This window comes from Sorex araneus, chromosome 5 (genome assembly GCF_027595985.1).
Source record: "Sorex araneus isolate mSorAra2 chromosome 5, mSorAra2.pri, whole genome shotgun sequence".
NCBI classification, from domain to species: domain Eukaryota; kingdom Metazoa; phylum Chordata; class Mammalia; order Eulipotyphla; family Soricidae; genus Sorex; species Sorex araneus.
In genome coordinates this window covers 111,340,961-111,368,181 of record NC_073306.1, presented here as the reverse complement: position 1 = coordinate 111,368,181, position 27,221 = coordinate 111,340,961, and the positions used below count along the sequence as shown (strand labels likewise).

At 46.5% G+C, this 27,221-nt stretch overlaps 1 protein-coding gene across 1 annotated transcript in view; it reads right to left on the bottom strand.

Annotated features, from left to right (window-relative positions):
• Positions 1-27,221, bottom strand: part of KIF6 (kinesin family member 6) — a 705,701-nt gene that overhangs the window by 32,916 nt on the left and 645,564 nt on the right. Inside the window, exon 16 of the mRNA XM_055140906.1 lies at positions 14,698-14,748. Coding sequence (XP_054996881.1) covers positions 14,698-14,748 — 51 coding nt within the window. The remainder of the gene's footprint in view (positions 1-14,697; positions 14,749-27,221) is intronic.

Sequence of the window (27,221 nt, the reverse complement as noted above, 5' to 3'; positions counted from 1 at the left end):
GGCTTTCAGGCTTGCCTTTGCCGGTGGGGAGCCTGGGACGTGGCTGGAGGTCGAGGCACTTCCTTCCGCCACATTTCTGCAGGTGCTATGAACGGGATGCGCTGCTGAAGGAAGGTCATGGTTCTTACTAGGTGGAGAGAATCTTTCTTTTCCAAGTCACAGTAACTGCCTGTTCCTCTTGCCTTGTTGTTCCTGTGGCTGGGGTGCTGTGGCTTCTCTCGTGATCTCTCACAGCCTTTCCCACTAGACCTTTATTCAGCTCTCTTCACAACACCTGCTGTGAGCCTGCCCTTGGTTCCTGATGGGCTCCTAGATCACACGGGCTCAGTTGGGGAAGTGAAAACCCCGAAAGGAGCTACTGGTGAAGGACCTCCAGGGAAAGGTCAGTTTTCAGCAGCCTCTTTCAGCTTCTCTCCAGACCCTCCTTGAGAGACTAAGCCTAGAAGCTGAGGGAGGCGGGGGCTAGAGAGAGAGAAGGGGCTGATCAAACCCCTCTCCTCCCGATTGTGGAAGGGCAAAACCGGAATCCACTGAGATGGTAGCTACAACATACAAGAATCAGCGTGGCTTTGTTATTATCTGTCTTATTTATTTGAAAAAAAAACCAAGGAACTATCAGTTGAGTTACTGGGTGGTCCTGCATGCAGAGGCCAGAGGAAGAACTGCCACTTTAGTGAGGAATTACAGAGGCAATGAAAGAGAGCCAAGAATATGACTCAGCTGTGGAGTGAATGCCTTGCATGTGTGAAGCCCTGGGTTCTATCCCTAGCACTGTGAGCACATGTGCACACACAGGCACACACGGGTGCATGCACATACACATGGGCACACAGAGCACATACACACATACGTACAAGTGCGCACACATGGGCACACATGCACATACGGACACACGTGCACACACATGAGCACAGACACAGGCACAGACACATACATGGGCGCACATGCATACACACGGGCACAGACACATGGGCACACGTGCACACACTTGGGCACAGACACACATAGGCACATGCACACACATGGGTACAGATACACACTGGCACAGGCACACACATGGGTACAGACACACACACAGGCACATGCACACATGGGCACAGACACACATAGGCACAGACACACATAAGAACACATGTACACATAGGCATAGACACACACATGCACAGACATACATGGGCACACATGCACACATGGGCACATGCACCCACAGGCACACATGCACACATGTGGGCACAGACACACAGGCACAGACACACACTGGCATGGGCACACATGAGCACACATGCACATACATGGGCACAGAGACACACTGGGACAGGCAAACACATGGGCACACATGCACACATGTGGGCACAGACACACTGGCACAGGCACATACACAGGCACATGTACCCACAGGCACACATGCGGGCACAGACACACTGGCACAAGCACATACATGGGTACACATGCACACATGGGCACACATGCACACATGCGGGCACAGACACACTGGCACAGGCACACACAGGCACACATGCACATACGCGGGCACAGACATACACAGGCATAGGAACACACACGGCCACAAGCACACTGGCACAGGCACACACGTGGGTACACATGTACACATGGGCACAGACACAAACAGGCAAAGGCATACACATGGGCACAGGCACACACAGGCACACACAGGCACACACACGGGCACAGGCATACACATGGGCACATGTGCACACACAATGTAGGAGGCTCTCACTTTTCATGGCTTGCTTGACAGGCCAGCAGTCTCCTTTATCAAGCTCCTAGCAGAGGACGCAATGGCCCTGGGGAGAAACAGAGGAGGTACATTTTCTGTTTTCATCTTTAAGTAAAATGATCCTGACATAAACAGTAATGAGGAAAATTAAGATTAATTAGAATTGAATTGGGATTCCCTTTTTACTACCACTTCCATCACAACGATTCCACAAAAACATCCATTTGGGTCTGATCCCTAGGTCCTGGCAATCAGAAACGGATAGAGTTCTGGAAATTATAGCACAACATTTAGAACACACAGAGAAAGTTCAGAAGAGATTATAAATAATGACCAGTTCCCACTTCTGTATTGTGAAATTCAAGATAGTTTGTTACAATGGCTCCAGTTAATTCCAGCTAGAACATTCTAGAGTTGGGGATAGTCTCTCCTTAAGAGCTCTCTTCCTTGAGCTCCTGATAATGCCTTCCCCTGGTGCTTTTATATTCCCACTATTCCATCAACGACCTTTGAACATTACAGCTTTTTCAAGGGGTGGGGTGGGGGAAGAGTAGGGTGTCAGGCATGAAGCTAAGCACCTCACCCGTTCAGAGCATGAGTAATGCCACCGAGTCACACTCCTGAGTCCCTATTCTTGACCTAAGAATAGGTGGCATCACGCTCCCACTGTTAGTTCTCATAGAATGTATGTGTTATGCATCTTTCTGCGATGTCCTCACAATAAAACACAGCTCCCATTGCCTCCCCATTAAATAAAACAGAAAATTTTGTGTTTAAATGAATGGTGTCATCCATATAGATCCTTCAGCAATTTTCTTGTGATCACCATTGTGTTCTATGATTTTTTTCACATTGCCACATGCAGATTTAATTTATTTGTTTTCAATTCTCTGTGGTATGCCATTATATGAATACATCATTGCTGTAGCTTATTTATCCAGCCCCTGCTGGGGGTGGGAGCTTAGGGTTACCTCCTGTTTTTGTTTTCTGTTTATTTAACTGATGGCTAAAGTAGGAGGGATGCCTGGCACCTTGGACACTAGAGGAGACCTCTTCTTAGTAAGGCTTCGGGGCACGTGATGGCAGGGTTGTCAGTTCTGCGGAGTTTTGACACTGTTAGCTATTGACAGACTTGTACCCAGTGGTTGCTACAGACGCTAGCTGCACAAGTCACCTCTCTGCTGCTTTTCATGATCTGTTTAATCTTCCTTTCAAATGGGAACAGCTCTGCTCTCGGGTGTTCTCTGCCCATGGCTTGGCCCTGCACTGCACCTACGTCTGTCTGTCTTGGTGAGTCCTGGCTCTGGACAATGGCTTTTTTGTGGATTCTCAAACAGCGTGTTTTCAAAACCATCCAAAAACATTTAGTTGGTTGTCTAGTTGCCCCCACTCCAGCCCCTATCAATTGTACGTGAGAATAGATGACCCTAGTTCCTACTGGCAGGCCGTTCCCAAACTCATGATCAACTTCTCTGGAGAGAAGGGCTTACCCAGTTCCACACCACAAAATGTCTCCTAGGAAACAAGGTTTTATAATGGTGTTATAGAAAACATTATTTCTGGGGTGAGGGTTCCAAGGAAAAATGGTGAGTGTTACCATATGCAGAGAGGGATAAGACAGATAGGGCCAGACATACTACATTTTGTGCAGGTGGTGAGGGGATGGGGGTGCAGATTGGGCCACACCTGTCCATACTCGGAGGCTACTCCTGGTTCTGTCCTCAGGGGTTACTCCTGGTGGTGCTCAGAGGATCATGTGGTATCAGGGTTCTAAGGAAATTGGGTTTGTTGCATGCAAAGCCAGCACCTGACACCCTGTACTATCCCTCCAGCCCTCTATTACACTTTCAGACCAGCAGATAAAGTCAAAGAGTTAGGATGATTGTCCTCTAGATATCTGGTTGTTACAAATGACATGTGTTGCCCAGATATAGAAATCAAAGCCCCATTTGATGCATTTGGAGGTGGGGCGATCCTGAGGGTGAGCTCTTACGAGTGGGAACTGTTGTTTTAAAAGAAGAGACCAGAGAGCCTACTTAGTCCTCCCATCACATGAGGAAGATGGCAGGAGACAGGCGGTCCGGCAGCCAGAGAGCTCTCACCGGAAGTCATAATGCTGGCACCATCACCTCGAACCACTGAGCTCCAAACAAGGAGAACATGCATTTCTGTTATTCACCAGCTGCCTTGTCCGTACTCATTGGTTTGCGGAAGCCTCACGTGACTGATACATTTAATTTATCCAAAGAGGCACATGGTTTTGGCACACTTTGTGAGGAAACACGATGGCCTGGCAACAGGTAAGAGGATCACCAGTGGACAAGAGCTCACCTCTGCAGCCAGACCCTTCCTGAGAGGGAACTGTACTCTGGCCTCGGGGGTGAGGAAGTGTGTGTGGGTCGAGAGGGGGTGGCACTCATGGAACTGTCTATGTTATGCCAGTAGGCCAGAGGTGTGGCTGGCAGCTGCATCAGCTGATTTGGTTTAGGGTTCACTGGGTTCTTGGCACACAGAGCCCAAGATGATGCACTGAGCATCTACGTGGGCCTTAATCATTAGGTCTGCACCTTGCTTAGTACTCAGAGCAGGCCCATAAGAAGATGCTCTTCTCTCATGGCCCCAGAAATGCAGTCAGGAAGGAGAATAGGCCACGTCACATCCCCCGGCAAGCAGGCTCTCCAGAGTCGGAGGCCGGTGCCTTTCCTCTACACCACAGTTGCAGTTCGAGGATGTGAAAGGAGTCTGGGGGTACTGCGTGGGAACAGAGCTGTGAGGCTGTGAGGTACGGGTTGGGATTCCTCCTCACTGCATCTCTGCCTTGAGCGGGGGAATCTGGTGAAGGGCCTTGAGTTACGGAAGCTCTCCTCTAGTCATAAATCAACTGGATTAGGATCCACTCAAGTGGCAGAGACTTTATCACTGGTCTCAGAAAGCCACCCGAGTGAAACCAACTAGATGCCTCTGGAACTGTGGGGCAGCTGCTTCCTTGACAACTTGCCTCACTTCAAGGCAGCAACATTGTGGTGATTTCTGAGTAGCTAAAAATATCTCTAGTCCCTCCAAGCAGCCTTTGTCTATTCTCCAAGGTTGAGTGCTTCCTGCATGTGGTAAGGAAGTTTGCATTTGTCAAGAGGCAAAATCATGGCGCCTGAGGGTTAAGGAGCGTCAGATCCATTTGTTCACTTAACCAAAAGCCTATGCCAGCTCACTCTCTGGGACGGTGTGGGTATAAGACATTGCTTTTCTTTGATAAATGTGGGAATCTGGGCACGGGGTGCCTTGGGCTCTGTTAGGCCCACATTTGATTCCTTAGCTATCACAAAAGAATGTGGCGACGATGAAGAGAGAACATACTGGGTCTGTCACTGCTCAAAATTGGAGAAATAAAGGCACTCTGCTCAGTGGAAGAGATGGATGAGTTTCAGTAATTATCATGCAGGAGTTAAGCTCTAGGGTCGAGGTACACGTTGAGTTCTGTGTGAGCCCAGAGGAAACCAAGAACGCTCTCGGCTGGAGATGGGAAATGGGGTTAACCGCCTCTGCAAATGTCTTCAAACACAAAATCTGAAGGGGGAATATGGATTAATATCTACAGATCGGGGACAGAGTGATAGTACAGGGATAGGGTAATTGCCTGCCTGCAGCCAACCTGGGTTTGATCCCCAGCGCTCCATATAGTCCTGCCAGCCCTTTAGGAATGATCACTGAGTGCAGGGCCGGGAGTAAGCCCTGAGCACCACACACAAGCATGCAAAACAAAACAAAACAAAACAAAATCTATGGACTGTTCTCTTCAAACAAAAGCCCAAGGTAAAATGAACAATGCGAACTTCTTTGGCTGGAGGGGGTGGGTTGAGCCCTGTTGCTGGCTAGTTCTCTTAATCCTCACCTCGGGGGTCCTGAGGGGACCATGCAGAACATCCCCTGAGCCTGATCGGGAGACCATGAGCCTAGGGATGCTGGGAGGCTCCCATCCAGACTCAGCCCGATTGTTCTCTGCCTCGACTGCAAATACTCCAGGTCTGTGCAGCTGTGCAGCGAGGCCTGGGGAAATAAATGGATGACAGACTGGCCTTTAGCTCTCGCTCAGATTTGTTGATCCCTGGTACAGAATTCCAAGGTGCAGTCTTCACTGATCTGATGTCGGATGGAAGAAGCAGCCAAGCAGAGCAGAGGCCTCTTTGTGGGGGGGCAGGAGAGTCACTAGGGGTCGCTGCAGGAATTCTGTTTGGGAGAAAGGCGCTCCTCGGCAGATGGAACCGCAGAGCTGTCAGGCCCTGCCTTCCAGGCCTCCCCTGGGGGGCTCCAGAAGTCGTGGGTCCCATTTTCAGGGGCAGGCAGAGCATACTGCCCAGGTCTAAGGGCCCCAGTGATCCAATGCAGTCACAATGGACTGTTGTGGGTAGGTGGGTTGGCTGGGGTGGGGGATGTCGCAGGGAAGTGCTGCCTTTGTTCTAGGAATCTGCTTATGGTGGGGTGAGGGGTTTGTGTGAAGGGGCAGAAGGAGGACTAAGTATTTAAAAGGCCCTTGTTGGTGGGGGACACAGATGCCCTTTGTCACCTGCCACTATCATGTTGGGGGAGTGTTTTAAAAAAAAAATTCTTTATCATCATCATCATTATCACTAGCCATGTTTTCTCAGAAGTTGGGTCCAAGGATGGCTGCAGAGAAAGGGTTGTCTTCCAGTGCAGAATGCTTGTAGGGGCACATCTCTGAGGTTCTCGGGGCCAGTGATGCCCCATCTCTAGCAACCATCAGACTGACCATCTACCCCAGGGGCCAAGCCATGTAGATGACACCTTATGTGACTCTGTGTGTGTGTGTGTGTGTGTGTGTGTGTGTGTGTGTGTGTGTGTGTGTGGTGATGGGGCAGTCCCAGATCTTGTTGGGAAACATCAGGGGTATAAGGCTTTCTGGGTTGGGGGGTGTCCATGGGTGGGGATGTTGGGGGTGGTACAGTTTATGAGCTCATCAGTCAGCAAATGGGAAGGAACCCAAGTTAGTGCTGCCCCATTCTTTTCCCTAAAGGAACCCTTTTCCTCTCACCCTCATCCAGTGGGCCAGGGAGACAGTACAGCCGGGTAAGGTACATGCCTTCCATACAGCCACGGTGGGTGTGATGCCTGGCACTGCATATGGTTCCCAAGCCTTTCTAGGAGTAAGCCCTGAGAACTGCCTGGTATGATATCAGAACCCCAACCTCCATTTAATTTTAAATGTTCAGAGTCCACTACTTATTCCTTCAAGAGAAAAGTTCAAGGGCTTCAATAAACTAGACCAACTAATCATTTTAGCTATTTCCTCTTCTCCCTGGAAGCAAACCAGCTTCCAGGGAGGGTTCTTCTTCCCTTTCCTCTATTCACACAGACACAGACACAGACACATGCATGCACACACTTCCTCGTACACACGGTCACACTCTAACACACACAACTCTCTAACACACACTCACATACACATACACCCTCTGTTCTCACACACACTCACACAATCTCTCATACTTCACACACTTTCTCTCACATCCTCTCTCTTATGCATGCAGGCACCCACAAACACACTCACACACACACGCATTCTTCCCTCACACTCCCTGCCCACACACACTCTTTGAGATTTTGAACCCTGATTATTTTTGAGGGATCAACCAGAGCCCATGATCTTGGTGACAACCCCCCACACTATTTGAGATTTTTGAACCCTGATTATTTTGAGGGCTCAACCAGAGCCCACGATCTTGGTGACAACCCCGAGGGCCACTCCTTCTGGTTAAATTTTCAAAGCTCCAATGTCTCTCCCCTCACCCTGATGCAATTCACATGCTGCTTAATAGTAAAATGGATCTTTTCAATTTAATCACAGGACTTGGCAGGACAGTGAGCTGAACAGGAAGCAGTACCCGATCAAATCATTTTTCAGAAGAGACACTTGTGGGAAGGGGGTGGGGGAATAATCTACATTCCAGGGTGAACCAGCAATTCTTCCCTGGGTGGGTTTTCTTCCTGCTCTGAGAACCATCAGCAAGCAGTCAACTTGGGGTGTGTAATCTCAGCCCCCCATCACTGCTCCCAAAGAGCTCTGTGTTCATGTCAAACCGCTTCCTTTCACAGAGGGTCGATGCGAGAACCAGCCACTGAAACCCATTCCAGGGTCTCTTTTGTAAAATGACAGGTGAAGTCATTGTTCCCCGTGTCATTCGGTGTCCTTTGTACAAGTGTCTGCACAATCAATCCTGGCTTATGTTTAGTTCCAGGAAGAAATTCTATTTCTTCAGATAAATTAGTTAGTGTGCGTCCTGTTGTCAGAAAACAAAACCTCTGCTGCCCGGTTGCTTCTCTGTCTGCCGAGCAGCTGGGTAGGAGTGAGTCAGACTTACCGCCTGTGTGTTACGGTCTGGCGGTGGTGGGAGCAGAGTACTTACTCCTTCGATTTCTTTTAAGCCTGCTTATTTTATGCTCAAATGTGTTTTTTTTCACTTTTGCAAGATGTGAGAGTTCGGGGGAGGCATCGATTCTGCCTTCTGGCTGCCTGTGGGGCAGGAGGGGTGCAGAGATATATTGAGCTGCACCGAGCGTCTGGGGAGCTCACATTTCCGTGTGCAGAATGGCCATGGGAGGAAATAATTTTTAAATAAGTTTGGGACTCAGGCAGGAGGTTAGAGGACAGAGCTGATGGGGAGGAGAAAGGGAGGCTTCCTGGAGGAGGTCAAGGGTGAACCGGTTTGAGATCCCAGAGGAAGAGGATGGTGGGGAGCATGATCCAAGATGAAATCTGAAATCAGAGAACATCTATTTATGCATATGCGCCATCATGCTATTAGAATGGAAACGCTTCAGGGCAGGTGTGGACCCTCTGCCCCTTCTCAGTGCCCCGCACAGGACAGGGTGGGTGACATGGGTGCTTGAGGCCAACCCTGCTGCATCCGTAACCTTGGCGAAGCACAGCAGGGTAATTTCACTGAGCCCCTCTGGCCTGAATGATAGACTGAGGTCAGAAGGTTTAGCTCATGGAGATTTTTATGAGTATTATGGAAGAAAATACACACAAAGGGCTTAGAATCCCACCAGAAACAAATGTTTGCTGAGTCGCACCTGCAGTGCAGCACCCTTTAGGACAGCCAAAGCAGTAAAGGGCGGGCGCAGATACAAAACACAGAACTGAATCCTGCTAAACACATGAGCTCAACCGGCTGATTTTCCAAAGGTGCTGGGCAGAACAGTCACACTCTTTCTTTGCTGCTGGAGATGGTGTATAGGGGTAAACTGTGCTCTCAGGTGCTAGGAACTTTGGGGGCTTCCAAACAGCGCTCAGGGGACTTGGGGGTCACTCCTGCTGATACTGGCTGATAGGCTGCAATGAGGGCCTAAGAATCTAAAGTTGCTTGGTGCTTTGGACCACCAGAGACGTGTGCTCAGGGTTCTCCAGGGCTATGCCGGGAGATGCTCAAGGGACCAGACATTGAACCCAGGTTGAATACAAACATGCGCTAGAACTCCTGGAATTCTCCCCAGCCTCCATCATGTTCTCAGAACTGCAAAGTCTCTTAAAGGAACCGCCTTCCCCTTTCTCCCAGCGTCCCCCCTATGGCCCCTAGGCTGCCACAGCCACATACTCGGGCTTTCACATAGGTGGGGCTCACTCTGCCCAAATCTTTTCCTGTCTCACATCTGTCTTCACTGGTTTCCCTGTCTTGACTTTCAAAAGAATTAGGGTTCTTTGTGTAGAGGTAATAAAGAGAGATTCTTACTCTGACTTTCAGTCAAGGATGAGAGCAGAGATATCTGTAGATCTCACAAACATGCCTCAAATTAGTCTCCTAGTGGGTGTTAATCTGTAGGTCAGAGATGTGGTGGTAACCAGCTGCAGCTTTCCGAGGAAAATCCCCAGTTTTTTGTACTCAATTTCCTGGGTGTGACTGATCCCACTGAATTGATTCCAAGTTGCCATCTGTGCACTGAACATGCTAAGAGCCGCACAGTGAACGCCACGAGAGTTTCTGTGACACGACAGAGTAGATCTGAATTCCTTACACAGCCTAGATAAGAGCAAAATACTAAAACATGGTTTATTAAAAGGGTGTTTTTGAGTCGCTGTTACCTTTCCTTTGTAAGACAATTTCTGAATTTAAGATGATATAATCTCTAATAAGGGCTGCATTTAACTATGGGTCTGGCAATTCCTGACATGTTGCCATTACTCCTTTGGTATGGACGAGCCAGCTCTAGCATTCTCTTCACTATGAACGTTCTTTCATCCATCTACAATCTCTTCCACATGGAACCTCTCCTATCACCACCGAGTGAATTCTCTGCTCTTTTAGGGTATGAAATTGCCTCTGTACAAATCTTCTTGGATATTCATCTTGTCTGTTTCTTCAACAGAGACACGTCCTCATGCGAAATACGTGATAAAGCTTCTCCTACTAACACTGGGTCCTTGACCACCACTTCCACCCAAACCATCACCCCACCCCACTGATGCTTTCAGAGACACTTAAAACATGGAGGTAAAGGAAAGAAACAATAATAAAGGGAATTTTTAAAATGGAGGGCAAGGCAAAGTAGAGAGGAGAAAGTGGCAAGGAAACAACCGAAAGGAAAAAGGGAATACAAAACAGACAAAATTTGATAAATACCAGGGCAAGAGCAGATGCAGCCAATGTATCTGTACGATGCCAGGAACGCAGATTACAGAACACAGCAAAACCAAATGTACTGTGTGGGCTTCTCTTAGCCTCGGAGCAGCGGTGGGTTCTAGCCCTTTCTGCTAGCCTGAGGGGGGAGGGTTAAAGCAGGAAACTGCTTTATAAACAGTCAGTCATGATGAGAGGTTTCTCTCCGTGAGATTTCCCTTCTGAAATGTGGTTTCTTGGGACACAGATGCCCCAGGGGTTCCAAATCTCTGTCAGACAGGCTCCTAAGGAGTTTGGACAGCAACATGTCATTTCACCTCAAAATGGCAGCTGGGAGATGTTAACACATTTCTAATTGGGATAGTATGATTTGAAATTAAATAGGTATTTCAAATGCTCTTAATTAGCCTTCCAGCCAAAGTGCTTTCTGTTTGAAGTCTGCTGATTACTTCAGGCAAATCTGGGCTCCGCTGAACCTGACACCTGCTGTGATTCAGAAGCAAGCACCCAGGGGGATGAAGAGCAGAGAATCCTGGGGTGGGTGACAGGCCAAGCAGAATAAGGCACTGGGCGCTGAGAGGACAGAACACCTCTGACCCCGAGAGCCAGAGAAATACGACTCAGGCCATGGATTCAAAGTGCCCTGCAGTTGGTGGAGGGGTGCTGGTTTTCCACACATGATTGCTTCTGTTCAAGCACCAATCAGGTTACTGAAGGATCCAGATGAGGCAGGGCCCTGCTGGGGTACCCAAAGCGGTGACTCCTTTTGCTCGGAGCTGCCTAGGAGGCCTGGAGGTCATCATGGTCCTGCTTCAGCCTCCCAATGTCAAAGTAGTTAGTTAGGCTTAATTTTGATGCTAGACAGTGAGATGGAGAAGCAACAATTAAGACAAGGTCAAGGAGTTAGGGATTATCTAGGGACCCATAGGTGTAGGATAACATAGCTCAGGTAGTTTAGGTTTATTGGGTTACTCCCGTTAAGGTGCTCCCATTCCTCTTTGTTTATTTGTAGCTTCTTTCTTAATGTTCTGTTGACTTGTAAATGTTTTTCTCTTCTCCTTGAGTCCTTTGCATAGTTTATTCAGAGCAATGTCCTTTTTGTATGGACACAGGAAGACTTAACAAATGCTATGCTTTGTAACCTGGGAGTCATTTGACTCTACATGATATTTTCCTCTTGAGCATCTGTTCTCTCGACCTAAACCTCAGCTGCCCTTACTTCTTAGCACCTCCAAAAGCAGAGTCCTGCCGAGGGATGAGACGGACCCAGGGCAAGCGGTGAGTTGTATGCTACCCTGGCATCGAGATGGGCCTGGCCAAAGTGCCTAATGCTTAACTATAAGTTAAGAGCTTGGTCATGGACAAATACTGTCATGATCCAAACAGTGATAACTAGATTTGGACCCTGCTAGGGTGAGGAATGATTAATCTGGACTGAGTGCTGTATTCTGAGTCTGTGGCAAGATGTTGCCAGGGAGCTAAGCCTCAATGTATCTCTTGCTATGTCCATACAAAAATAACTAGTATTAAGATGTTAATAAGTGTTTGGACTAAGGAAAGGAGAAAAACACCCTAAGAGTCAGGAAGGGCTTTGGAATGCCCTTAGGTAGTGTTCCCTTTGAATCTGGTTGCCCTCAGGAAGGGCTTTCTTATGTTGATTTTGCTACCTGGCTGTGTGTAGCCTAGAGGGCAAGGTGGGAGAGACAAGTAAGGGGAGAGATTAGTGAAGGGGGAATCCAGAGAGGCGGTAGTAGATCCAGAGAGAGGCCGGAGCTGGGAGTGCAGGAGATGAGAAAGATGGAAGATTGAATAAACGGTAACTAATCAGCAACCAGCTTGGTCCTCGTTCTTCCTTCATCTGTCCTTGGCCAACGGCCATCCCGATCCAGCCCATACACAGCGAACGTGGGTGGTGAGACAGAGCCACCTGGAGAGCCCAAGAGTGCACCCACCCCTCGGCGTGCTTTAGTTTTTTACACATAGGAATGAAGTTGAGCCTGGGAAAACCTTTGGTACATTGGAAAGACTAAGACCAACAAAGCTCTTGGCCCATGCATGCAAAGGTAGACTCAATTTTCGTCCTCAGTCGCTCCCTCACTAACAGCTTATTCTAAAACAAGCCATTCTCCCCTTAATGGGCTTTTCTCTAGAAATTGTGGGCAATCATAAGCACAAACAATTTTGTTATATAACATTCACCTGTCAATTAAGTCCTAAGTATGATCTCACAAAAAAAGTGATATAATCTCCTGATATGCCCCAAAGTTAAAATATAAAAACATACTAGTTTATGGTCATTACTTAAACAATCAGCAGTTGAGCTTCCACATGACCCAGCAATCCCACTCCTTGGAAAAAGTACAATCCAAAAAAGACATTTGCACACCTGTATTCATTGCAGCACAATTCACAATATCAAAATTTGGAAACTATCAAAGTTTCCAAAGAACAGATGACTGGGTAGAGAAACTATGCACAATGAGAAAAGATCACTGTATCACTGTCATCCCATTGTTCATGGGTTTACTCAAGCAGGGACCAGTAATGTCTCCATTCGTCCCAGCCCTGAGATTTGTAGCAGCCTCTCCTTCCTTGTTTTCCCAATGATTGGAGGCTCTTTTCAGGGTCTGGGGAATGAGACCTGTTATTGTTACTGTATTTTGGCCTATCGGTACATCACAAGGAGCTTACCAGGCTCTTTTGTGCAGGCAGGATACTCTCAGTAGCTTGCCACGCTCTCCAAGAGGCAACATATATATATATGTATATATATGTGTGTGTGTGTGTGTGTGTGTGTGTGTGTGTGTGTATGTATATACATATATATACATATATATATTTCCCTTTATGATGATGTGTCCAGGAATATGTTCACTCATGCGTGTGGCTTGGCCCGAGCATGTGGAAAGCATCCTGGAGCATGGTGGTGGTGGAGTAGTGGAGGTCGGCTGCCTAGGCTGGGTTTCTTGGGGTGGAGAGGGCTCTCACCCACCCCCTCTGGGGCACCCCTGTTGCAGAGTCCAGTGGCATGGTTATGGGGCCTCATTTTATGCTCCCTTCTGGGAGAAGCAGCTGTGAGTTCTAGAGGGTGGCCAATAAGGAGATTATCTGGCCCCAGCAGGAGGTGGCTTATGGGTGTGACCCCTGGATCGCCAGAGATTGGGGAAGCAGGCAGAGGATCTCTGCTCCCGGGTCCCGTTGAGCCCAGAGTCCAAGATCACAAAGTTCTGCATTACCTGGGTTCCCCTTAAAGCATAGTTATATGGAATATTTCTTGGCCATAAGAAAAGATAAACTTATATGATTTGTGGCTATGTGGATGGATCTGGGTACTACCATGTTGAGTGAAGTTAGTCAGAGGGAGAGGGACAGACACAGAATAATCTTTCTTATATGTGGGATCTAAAGAAATTTTGTAAGAAAATAACAAAGACTCCAAGGTAATAGAAATGAATAGCAGGACAATGGTGCTTCAGGAGCTTGCCAGTCAGACAAAGGTGGAGGGGAAAGTACTTGCTCTTGAGGTGGCTGGGGAGGCAGGTGGGAAACTGGGGGTGTTGGTGGAGGGAAGTAGATATTGGCAAAGGGATTGGTATTGGAACATTTTATGTTTGAAACTTAATAATGAAAAACTTTGTAACTGTGTAACTCATGGTAATTAAGAAATTAAAAAATTGGGTTTTGGTTTAGTAGGGTTGGCTGCAACTCACCAACTCAATACTCTTCTACTCTCTCATGCCTGGACACACTTGCTTACCTGTTGCTGCAGAACTTGTGTGTATATATGACCTTCACTTCTTTGTTACTGTATTCAAGAACAAAGGACTTCTCATCACTCATCTCAACCACTCAGAACTATTGGGGAGATTTTGTGATATCCTGGTTTTCTCCCTGAGACACCAACAGAGGTCATGGTGCTGTTTCCAAATCTAGCCCCATGAGTTAGGACCCAAGAATTAGGGATCCCTGGGTCCTTACAAACTACTGACCACTCTTGTTTATAGCTTAAAAGAGTCACTTTTGGAAGATTTGCATGATTAGTGGGTAAAGTGGGTTCATCATGGTTATGGGCAGTAAGCAGCATGAGGGCCAAGACTGAGTCTGGACTCCGAGAAACTGGTCATATCCTAGTTTCAACATGTCCTACCCTGTGACCTCGGGCAAGTCATTTCTCAGGAGAAGATATCTCCCTGTGAGGATTGCCGCAAGGCTGAAAGGAGATGGTGCATGCAGAGTTGGGCACAGAAATGGTTTGGCCAACGGTGGAGCCATTTCTGCTTAGACTGGGTCAACTCACATGACCTCCCACAGCCTCTCCTGTGGACTCACCCAGAGCTACTTGTTGCATGTGTCGCTGCACAATCTCTTCCTTTAGGCTGCCTGCAAAAGAGGCAAAGGGAAACCATTGTGAGTTTCTCAAGGACTATAGGAAGATCAGACTTTGAAGCACGTGGCAAGCTAAAAGAAATCACGCATAGTGTAAGGGAAATAATATAAGTAGGAACAATTTCTAAGAAGAGCCCTTTCATTCTCTGGACTGTATTGGGAAAGGGATAGCAAAAGCCGGAGTCCTGATATATCAGTGCAAACACTTTATTCGCTGTATTCTAGCATCTTTGGCTTCCATTATCCTGGTCTGTCACTTGTCACCATGCCAGTCTCTTCACCAGTCCTGTCTGCCTCTATTCATGTAGGGGACACAGGATTTGTTCTTTTATTATTGTTCTCAATTGCGTTTGTTTGTGTTTTGTGCCATACCTGCCTGTGCTCAGGGGCTCCCCCTTGTTCTGCACACAGGAGAGGGACTCATGAGAGCTGAGGCTTGAATCAGGCCTCCTGCAGATGAAGTATGTGCCCAGCCTGTTGTGTTATTTCTTGGGTTCAGGATTTGATCTTTTAATGAGAAGACCACTATTAAGTCCACTTTTTTTCTTTTAAATTACATGAAGCCTTGTCATATTAAAAAATGGTATCCTTAGTTAATAGAGCCAGATATTAATATTCTAGACCGCATTAGCAAAGATATAGTGCTTAATTAATTAATGAAAATCAAGGGAGGTGAGTGCTCCATTATATTCTGCAGTGGCCAGAGCATGATTGCTATTTGTACTCAGAGCTACTCTTCATAAGCTACATCATTCATAACATGAGTAAAATTATTTTATTTTATTTTTAAAATTTTTAAATATTTTTTAGTGAATAACCATGAGATATAGTGACAGACTTACAAACTTTTGTGATTACTTTTCAGTCACACTTGATCCAGTACCCATCCCTCCACCAGTGCCCATTTCCACCACTAATATTCCCAGTAATCCTCCTGCCACCCCCACTTCATCCCCCTGCCCCCTGCCTCTGTGGCAGGCACAGTCCCTTTTATTCTCTCTCTCCTTTTGGGTGTTATTGTTTGCAATACAGGTAGTAAGTGGCCATCATGTTTGGTATATAGTCTACTTTCAGCATGCATCTCCCACCCTGAGCAAGCCCTCCAAGCATCATTCACTTAGTGTTCCTGTCTTCATCCCAACTGCCTTTTCCCCCAGTTTTATTTTATTTAAAAAGAGGTTTAGAAGATTGTGACCATGATAATAAGGAGTATTTGAGGGTACTGAGATATTTAGATTTGGAGGGAGAGAGGCTACAGGGCCAGAGTAAGGATATAGCAAGTACATCTTTGCACACAGATGACCAGGTTTGATCCCCAGCACCCCTAAGGCTAGGAGTGATACATGAGCACAGAGCCTGAAGTAAGCCCCGAACTCTGCTGGATGTGGCCCCAAACAAACAAACAATCTGAACATTGGGCTGGAGTGCATGCTTTGCCTATTCAAATATCTAAGTCTGCTACCACACAGTGTATGGCGCCTGGAACACTGCTGGATTTGGCACTGAGGATGTAACACTGATACAGGCCACTAAAATATCAGGACCACACACAGCTGGGCCAACTACCACCACACGTGTCTCCAAACTCCATGGACACAGGAGCAACCCCCTCCCACCAATATAAAAATAATCTGAGCATAGACAGATGGATGAGAGAACAGATTTATTTTTGTCCTACTGCTGAGGGCAGAAGTCAAGTTTAATAAAGGTAGACTTGGGGCTCAATGCGAGGAAGGAATGGCTCACAATGAGGACGGAGTCAACATGGATTAAGTAGTCTCAGAATGGACTCACTCTCTTGGCATGCAGCGGGCCTCTTCCTGAAAGTATTCGAGTAGAAGCTGGGACCATCTGTTGGGCTGTGAGAGTGAGGGTTCCTGCTCTGGTAGGACTTGGGTTGGAATGACCCCAGAACCCCCTGTGTCTCAAATTCCATGATTTCTGGTCTGTTAATTTCTCAGGTTCAGTACACTTGTTAAAATGTCAGTGCTGTCTGTGTCCACTACGGACATGCAGGAGACGCCATGGGGCCCTGTGGTTTCCCAGAAAGCTTGGGAACTTCATTGCTCCCTTGTCAAGTATATATCTTCCCTCACATGAAATACACTCTGTGTTCAAGCTGAGCCGAGAGTTGGAGAGATGAGTAGACGATGACATCGTCTCAGGAGACCCTGCTACTTACGGAAGGACTTAGAGCACTCAGAATGCACGGACAGGAGTGGGGCAGGGTGCAGGGGCCATTCAGTTTATTTAGGAATCTCTTCCCCATTTCATTTTCAACCTGTACGTGTCCAGACGATTCTCCCGATTCAATTATACTAGGACAGATTGACATGTGGTTGTCACCGGCGTCCCTGTCACTCACGGACTGTGACGTTCAGAGCTGGTCTCTCCTCTGGAGCAGCGTAGAAAAGGGGACTCCTCTCCACTGGCGGTGTCACGTGAGTGGGAATGTTAGTGTCTTCCCTGGGGTGCTTCCTTCTTGACTCAGAATCAGGTCCTGCAGCTCCCCCCTGGAAGCTGCAGTCTCCAGGCATGCCACTGAGCATTTTTGTTTCTTGCCGACATGTCTCTCACACAGAGCAGAAGCCAAGCACTGGACATCTTCAAATGCTAGCACACTGGTTCCAACAGGGGGCAGGGGGACTTAACAATCTGGGGAGGTGGGGGCAAGGCCCGAGTATGAGTATTTGGCTAAGTCTGAAACAAGCAGGAGCATCATGTAATAGCTGGGCAGCTGTGGCCACAGAGAGGCTCTCTTCCTACACTGAGTGTATCTGTGGGCAGAGTAAAGGAGTTGCGGGTGTACGGTGACACTGGGCAAAGACTCTCATGCATCAGCGTTTTAGGGCGCTCTGAGAATGTGACAGCTGAAAGGGACGCTGTCTACTTAAGAAGAATGGGTCAGGATGGGAGATGTGTGCTGAAAGTAGATAAAGGACCAAACATGATAACCTCTTGGTGTCTGCACTGAAAACTGTGATGCCCAAAAGTAGAGACAGTGTGGGGAATATTGTCTGCCATGGAGGCAATGAGAGGGTGGGAAAGGGGGGTATACTGGGGATATTGGTGGTGGGGAATGTGCACTGGTGGACGGATGGGTGTTTAATCATTGTGTGATTGTAACCCAAACACGAAAGCTTATAACTGTAACTCAAGGTGAATCAATTAAAAAAAAAAGCAGCATAACACACACATTTCTCCCATTAAAGGAGATGTTGGTGGCAGATGCACCATGGAAAATAACGTTGGGTTAGTGTCTCATTTTTATTCATTCATTGATTCTGTCGTGTTTTGCTGCCTACCAAAAGCCCTAGTGTTTCTAGGGGTCTTCAGAGGGACACACATGGTTCTGGGGTTCTGAACTGGGATTGACTGTGTGCAGACAAGTGCCTGACTCCAGGCCCAAGTGGCAGAGTAGACTGGGATGAGTTTTCGTATACCCACAGTATGGAGAGTGAACGGTGTCTCAAGGCCTGGCCGACATCCCTGGTGGCTGTCTTGGTGCCTCTTAGAAAGTCCCATCACTTGCTCTTTCAGAATCCATGTTGGCTGCATTCTTCCCTAGAAAATTACCTCCCTGCAAACAATCTTCCTCAGTAATGCCTCTCCCTGCCCCTCATCTCCCTGACCATAGGCCTCACCAGCAATGGTCTTCCCTAGCCCTGCCAGGTGCCAGCAGAGGCCTGGCCAACTAGGTCTTCGTGTCTCCTGCTCCATGGGCAAGATCAAGTTCCTGTTCTCAGATCCAAGGGAAGTATTCTGGGAATGATAGGGTTAAGGATTCTCCATTTCCTCCACCCGCTGCCCCCTATCCCTTTACTTCTGCCTGGCAAGAGTAGCTGTTGTAAGAGGGTGATGGATTTTGCCATCAGGACGGAGAGTTCTTTAAAGTTCACAAACAAATACCCATGCCCAGAAACATGAGGCATGCCCAGGGGACAAAGTAGGGCTCTTTAAAAGGTTCCATATTTCTAAAGGTAGGTTAGAACATGTTTAGTGCTGCTCATCTTTAGAGACTTGGCCAGTGGCTCTTACCACATGGAGAGTTTTGTGTTTTTGAGTGCTTCCCAAACAAGTTTCCCAAAATAGCAGTACCTAATTGTATTTTCAGCACAGCCATTCTTCATGTGGAGATAAGGGCCTGCATAATCGGCTGGATCTTTCAGCTCCTCAGGTCTGGCATAAGAAGGAACTGGGTGGGGGGAGGTTGGTGGGGTTACAGAATTCACTTAGCATGCAGCTTGCTGTCATTAGCCTGGTGATAAATTTGCTGGTTTTGGCTTGGGTTTTTGGACACATCCCTGTCCTGAGGTATGGAAAAGAGATGAAACAGAAACGGAGGACTCCCAGCCTGAGGCAGGAGAGGGCCTGGGCAGGAAACAGGGGAGGGAGGAAAGCTGTGCTCTGGGAAGAGGGGTGGGAAGTAGTGATTTTTCCTAAGTAACTTACAATAGTCCATGCTCTATTCCTTTCAGATTCATTAATTGGCAGCTGGGGGGTGTCAGCAGGGGTAGAGAGGAAGGAGCTCCATGACCTTAAAAATAACCATCTTCAGGGCATGAGGAGGAGATACCCTGCCTGGTGTTTCGCTTCTCTGTATCAAGTTGTTCGTATGAAAAGTATCACCATCCTACGAAGCAAGACTTATTTCTCACATTGATATTCAGCCTGCGGGATAAAACAAAATTCTTTCAGCTTCACACTTTATTTTTCTCGCATGTTAGTTTGAAATCATTCACCAAGTGTAGTCGCTTAGCTGGTTGCAGGCAGAGCTGCTCCTTTGCCTCCCTCCCCACTGCCGAGCATGTGACCCGTGCAAGACCGGGGATGTGATGATTCATTGATGCTGTGTTGCTGCTATGAAGCAAAATGCAGTTATTGGTAATCCACTACATGTTAAGTACTATGTTCCACTGTGCTGTGGAACACACAGATTAATAGAAACACTTTCTTCTCGCTCATGAAAGTGCCAGGATGCAATGGCAAACAGGTGTTCTTTCTTTGAAAAGATGGATCTAGGCCTGATACTTCTGGTGGGGTCTCCAACCAGAACAGCTGGTTTGCTTTTCTGCTGAGCTTGAGTGTTTTGATGTTGCTCTTTTTGGTTTGGGGCCACACAGCTGGTGGTGTCCTGGGACTACTCCTCTCTTAGTGCTTGGAGTAGGGGTGTCACTCCTGATGGTGCTCAGGGAACCCTGGTGTTCCAGGGATCAAACTTGGGCCTCTCGCATACAGAGTGTGCGTCAGTTCAGAGCTCTCTCTGGCTCTGCGCCCCAGTTTGTCTCTTCAAGACAGTACTTTGGGTAGCTGTACGCAGTCACCTGGACTTAGATTTGACATGAAGCAGACCTCTTTGCCCTTTCGGTTCATAGAAAGTAATTACCAATTTGGAGGGAGACAGAGTTCAAGTGCAAATCCCAAGTGCTGTGGGCTACAAAGTGAACTAGAAAATAATATTTTGAGCACAATGGTGCCAACTGGCTGACCACAGGCACATCCCGTTCTCAGAACATCTTGCTACTTCAGGCAGGAGGGAGCTCTGCCTGCTGTGGAAGCACTGCATCGGAGAGCTAATGATTTCACTTCCAAATTGCTGCAATACTACCTGCAAGCAAAATGCATCATCCCTCTGCTGCCAAGGCTGTCTACTGCCTCTCCTCCATCCCTCTCCTCCATCCCCAGACAGACTGCTCTCTCCAGCCTCTCCCCCTCTACCCTTCCATAAACACGTTTATCCTTATAAACCTGACTAGTCCCCACTACAACTCCCCTTCCTAGATGGGTAGGCCATTTAACAGCCTTTTTTTTTTTTTTTTTGGTTTGTTTTTAGGCCACAACTGGTGGTGCTCAGGTGCCACTCCTAATTCTGTGCTTTGGGGCTGCTCTGGGAAGTGCTTGGGGCTGGTGGGGTCGAGGGATAAAACCCACGTCTTCCACATGCAAAGCATGTGTTCTAGCCCTTTAAACTATCTCCCAGGCCTCAACATATTTAAATTTATGTTCGATCACTTGAACGATGGGAATAATAATACACTACAATAATATTGCTTCTATCTCAAGATACTGGGAGGGTCCATTGATAATACCCTAGCCACACTCTTAGATGTATTAGAGGAGATTATAGGCATAAGATGACAGGCCTTACAGGACAAGTGGCTAAGTGGCAAATTTAGAGGCAAGAAAGGTCGGATAAGTAACATCAGGAAATACATTATCACCAAAGGGGATACTTGAATGTATTCCAGAAAGAGCACAGGTATTAAGGTGGATGAGGAAAGGATCTGCAGTCCGAGAGCTGTTGACCAGGTTTGTGGGCGGAGATCGGAACAAAGTGCTTGAGTGGAGGAGCAGGACCCGAGTGGGGAGGAGTCTGAGTTTTATTTCCACGCAGGGTCTCAGGGTTCAGTTACTAGGAGCTCTGGAGCCAAGTAACATCTATTCTCCTGTCTGACTATATTGTTACAGTATCCCAGTAAAATAAAATTGAAATAAACATCAGTAGCAGAGCTTGAGGTTAATAAGGGGAGGCAGATGGTGCTGCCTGCATGCAGGACCACCAGTCTGAAAGGGGGGTTCTAGTGAGTGCTTCTACCTTCAGCGCTGATTTCAGTTTTGATGTGGGAAGCTAGTGTTTTCAGAGGAGTTCCTCTTGGATCCACAGGGATGGGTTCCAGGATCCCCACAGAGAGGATACTCCATTCCTGCATGGCGTGGTACTTGCATACAATCCATACACATCCTCCTGAATGCTTTAAATCATCTCTAGATTACTTGTAATCCCAAATACAACATAAATTCTATGTAAATCACTGTTACACTGTATTGTTTAGGGAATAATAGCAAGGTAAAAGCTTCTGGATTTGTTTAATACAGAGGCACAGGATACCTCCAGAGTATTATTTTTCCATCTGCCGTTTGTTGAACCTGCGGTTGGATGACCCTCGGGAGCAGAAGGCCAACGGTACTAACTCAGAGGACTGTGACGAACCCAAGGTCAGCTATTCTAAAGCTGTCTTTAACGCTAGTTATAAAAATAATGGGTCTAGCATAAATTATGGTATCCTTAGATTTATTTTCCACAAATAAGAGCATGCAAATCCTTTGAAGCCTTAAAATCAGGAATTTTAACCTCTCCTTGTGAATATAAATGTTACCAGGCATTATCTAAACCTACTTGCAGAACGTTTTAAAACTTGCTTGAACAATCTACTAAGGCAGAATATTCCTTTTCTCACCACAGCAATGGCGGATAAAATCTAGACAGAGAATCAGAAACTCTGCTGCCTTAGTGTCTGAGACATGCCCTGTCAACTGCAAGTAGGCCTGACTTGCAGAGTGATGGGGTAGAGTCAGTCTCACCCCTACGCCCACCCTTTCTGTGTTCCTTCAAAGGGCACTGAGAGCACAAGTGTTTGTCTGTCCAGTGGGGCCTGGGCTCAGGGTCATGGTACTGCCCAAGGAGGAACGGAGACCCAGTTTATCGGCTCTCCAGTTCTGAACTGCTGCTCTGACCAGTTCAGCCCCACCCTGGTCCCACCAGGAAGCAGCCCCTCGAACTGGCCTTAAGAACAGCTGCTTATTGACTGGAGCCTATTAAGGCTGTAAGACAGAAAGGCATGAGCACAAAGGACCGAGAGCAAGAATGAGAGAGATAGAGAGAGAGAATGTTGTATTAAAAATGGGCTCACCCGCCAAAATGCCAAAATAAATCTACTGCCGAAAAAAGAGCAAAATCAATAGTTGGAACATGAATTTGTTACAGATGAAAGTAATTTTCTGAACAGGGAGATAAAGACATTTATTGATGCAGAAACACAGAGCTTGAATCAGTCTTTCTCTTCATATTATAATGCACCATTCTGGTACAAAGCCTGTTGCTCTCTCTCTCTCTCTCTCTCTCTCTCTCTCTCTCTCTCTCTCTCTCTCTCTCTGAGTTTTATCTCCATGCCTCCTGCTCATCACCTATCCCCATTTCACTGTCCCTCCAAAAAACAGCCAACTGGTCTCATGCATACATTTTATGGCCTGCATTGTTCCCTATTTCTGCAAACACTTTGTTTTTACCTCCATCACACTCTGCAATATTCAGAGGCTACTCCTATCTGGGTACCAGGGCAGGGATTGCTCCCTAATAGTGCTCAGGAAGAATGTGGTTCCCGGTATCAAATCTGTGCCTCTTACATGCAAAGCATGCACTCCATCCTTTGAGTTCTGTATCTCTTCAGTAGTTAAAAGTGTATTTTTAAAATGTATTTTGTCTTTTGGGCCACATCTTGTGGTGCTCAGGGACCACTTCTGGCTTGGTCCTTAGGGTAGCTTCTGGCACTGCCCAGGGGACCAGGTGATGCCAGGGATCAAACAAAGGACCAAAAAATGTGCTCCAGCCTGTTGAACTACATATCCAGCTCTTGTTGACAACTACTTTTTTTGTTTCAGGAGCCAAATGTGGCTGTGCTCAGGGCTGTGCTTTGTGGCAGTGATCAGGCAACTGGTGCCTGGGATCAAACCTGGGTCAGAAAGGTAAACATAATACCCGCTGTACCATCTCTCTGGCTCACTATGTAGTTTGTAAGTAATGAAGGTACTGTTGTCTCACAGATATCTCTTAACAGTAGAGCTTTTTACATCTAACTTTCTTTTTATTGAATCACTGTGAGATACAGTTATATGAGTTTCAGCCATACAATGATGGAATACCCATCCCTCCACCAGTGCACATTTTCCACCACCAATGTCCCCAGTATCTCCGACCCCCCCACACATCATAACCCTACCCTGCCTCTATGGCAGACAATTTCTCTATGGCATACTCTCTCTCTACTTTTGGGCATTATGGTTTGCAAAATAGATACTGAGATGCTATCATGTTTGGTCTTTTATCTACTTTTATCACACATCTCCCATCCAGAACTATCCCTCCAACCATCATTGACTTATACCCTTTTCTATACCAGCTGCCTTCTCCCCCAGCTCATGAGACAGGCTTCCAACTACGGAGCAATATTCCTGGCCCTTGTGTCTGCTGTCCTCGGGTTATGTTATTTTATATCCCACAAATGAGTGCAGCATTCTATGTCTGGCCCTCTCTTTCTGACTCATTTCACTTAGCATGTTACCATGACCATTTATAAATTTCATGACTTCATCTTTCCTAACAGCTGCATAGTATTCCATTGTGTAGATGTACCAAAGTTTATTTAACCAGTCATCTGTTCTCAGGCACTTGGGTTGTTTCCAGGTTCTGGCTATTGTGAACAGTGCTGCAATGAGCAGACAGGTGCAGATGTCATTTCTGCTGTGCTTTTTTTTGCACCTTCAGGGTCTATCTTCAGAAGTGGTATTGTGGGGTCATATGAAAGCTCAATTTTTAGTTTTTTAAAGAATACCAATATCATTTTCCAAAAAGGCTGGACCAGCCAGCATTCTCACCAACAATGAAAGAGAGTCCCTTTCTCCGCACCTCTATGCAATTACTGGTTGTTCTTGTTTTTTTTTTTGATGTGTGCCAGTCTCTGTGGTGTGAGATGATTGTCTTGATTTTCATGTCCCTGATGACTGGTGATGTAGGGCATTTTTTCGTGTGCCTTTTGGCCATTTGTATTTCTTTATTTAAAAATTTATATATTTTTTATTTAGTGAGTCACCATGAGGGTACAGTTACAGATTTATACATTTTCGTGCTCATGTTTCCCTCATACAAAGTTTGAGAACCCATAACTTCACCAGTGCCCATTCTCCACCACAAATAAACCCAGCATCCCTCCCACCCCCTCAATCCCATCTCCCCCCACCCCACCTTGCCACTGTGGCAGGGTATTCCCTTTTGTTCTCTCTCTCTAATTAGGTGTTGTGGTTTGCAATAAAGGTGTTGAATGGCCATTGTCTTCAGTCTCTAGTCTACATTCAGCATGCATCACTCTTCCCCTGAGTGGCCTCCAACCACATTTTACTTGGTGTTCCCTTCTCTATCTGAGTTGCTCTCTCCCCAGAATGTGAGGCCAGCTTCCAAGCCACAGAGTCAACCTCCTGGTACTTATTTCTACTATTCTTGGGTGTTAGTCTCCTACGCTGTTATTCTATATTCCACAGATGAGTGCAATCTTTCTATGTCTGTCTCTCTCTTTCTGACTCATTTCACTTAGCATGATACTTTCCATGTTTATCCACTTATATACAAAGTTCATGACCTCATTTTTTCTAGCAGCTGCATAATATTCCATTGTATAGATGTACCAAAGTTTCTTCAACCAGTCATCTGTTCTAGGGCACTCGGGTTTTTTCCAGATTCTGGCTATTGTAAATAGTGCTGCGATGAACATATGAGTGCAGACAATTTGTATTTCTTTTTTGAGGAAGCTTCTGTCCATTTCTTCTCCCCACTTTTTGATGGGATTGGAGGATTTTTTTCTTATTCAATTCTGCTAATGTCCTGAATATCCTGGATACTAACCCCTTATCAGATGGGTATTGGGTAAATATTCTTTCCCATTCTGTGGGCTCTCTCTGTTTTTGGTCACTGTTTTCTTTTGAGCTGCAGAAGCTTCTTAGTTGAATGTAGTCCCATTTGCTTTTGTTTGTTTCCACTTGCTTGGTCAGTGGTGTTTCATCCTTAGAGATGCCTTTAACTTCAATGTGGTGGAGGATTCTGCCTACATTTTCCTCCATGTAATATCAGATTCAGGTCTGATATTAAGGTCTTTAATCCACTTTGATCTGACTTTTGTGCCTGGTGATCTAATTGGTTTTTGCTGTATGCACATCGAGTTATCAGTTTCTAACGCTACTCACATTCTCTCGTTGTGCCCCCAATTTTGACTCATTTCAATCCCTAAGTATTGAACAACCAACCTGTCTCCCACTTCTGCTAACACAACAGTGCTAGGGTTCCCACCCTCCAGCATGTGGTCTTAGAAGTTCATGAGTAAATTCTTTTCCTAGCTCACAACAAACTATAAAAAGGATATAAACTATAAACAGAGGTGCTGCACCGTAAACATCCACTGTGCAGACTTCAGAAAAAATACATTGAGACTATTCAGAGACTCATGAAGATGGATTTTTTTTGAAAAAAGTAAGATAATATGCAACAAGGAGGCATAAATAACAACAGAATAGGTAGAGGAAAAAGACATTTTGAAATGGGAAACCGTCAATAAAACAAAAAATAAATAGTGGTCACAAGGGAATAACCTCCAGACTAGACATATTGTAAAGAGTGATTAGTGAACTGGAAGCAAGTATAGAAAATTCACTGCAAACACAGCAGAGTAAGTCAAAGAGATCAACATGAGAAAGAGCAGCAAGGGTCATATGCCTGCAGTGAACTCTAAAGGAATGGAGGCCAGGGGGAATCGCACCCTTTGAAGACAGGTGAGACTTATCTGAATTGACAGAAAACATAAAACCTTCAGCTGCAAGTGCATACTGGGGAGCTAGTAGGGCGAACACCGGCAAGCCCACTCCTGACCCCTCACAGCGACACTGCAATGTTGCTGGACCAGCTTTCATTGGGCTGACACAGGGCACAGCTCAGACCCAGCCCACGCTGCAGCCACCACACTGGACTCTGGAAGAACATGGAGGGAGGTGACTGTCAACTTGAGTTTAGAGTCCAGTTTGACAAGTCAACTTGAATTCAACTTGAACACATAGACAAACTTCACTATATTGGTGAGCACAATAAAAAGTTCTCTGACGGAAGAGAACAGAGTGTTTGCCATCCACACATGGGCCACACCTCCTCCTCCCAAGGACTCCACAGGGAGACTGCCCCGGGGGAGGGGCAGTGCAGGGACCCTGCAGTCATCCCCCAGCTCACACGCCAGAGCACAGTCTCCTTTGCTGCAGAGGACCAATCCTGGCATGTGTTGTGTGGTATGAGTTATATCACAGGTATATAAGTATTTTCTAAACTTAAAAAAGAATTATGGGGGCTGGAGCGATAGTACAATGGGTAGGGCATTTGCCTTGCACGTGGTCGACTCAGGTTCGATTCCCAGCATCCCATATGGTCCCCCAGCACCGCCAGGAGTAATTCTTGAGTGTAAAGCCAGGAGTAACCCCTGTGCATTGCCTAGTGTGACCCAAAAAGCCAAAAAAATGAGCTATTATGATGAAAAACAAGAGAAATAACCATTGGGAACGAAGGTGTACATAAAAATGAATAACACAAATAAATAGATATACTTAATTCTTGCCCATCAAAACTGTGTGAGTGTTTGATCATTGTGTGATTATAACCCAAACATGAAAGCTTGTAACTATCTCATAGTGATTCAATAAAATAAAAAAAAAACTGTGTGAATGTGAGTGAGAGTGAAAATGTGAAGCAACAAGAATGAGGTGGAGATAAGGTAAGGGATGTGGTAACAGGTGGGGGCTGGTGAGGTCAAAACACAGTCCAGCACTGGATGTGTTTGAGAGGAGGACATCCTTGGAATAACTACACTGCAGACATAGTCAGA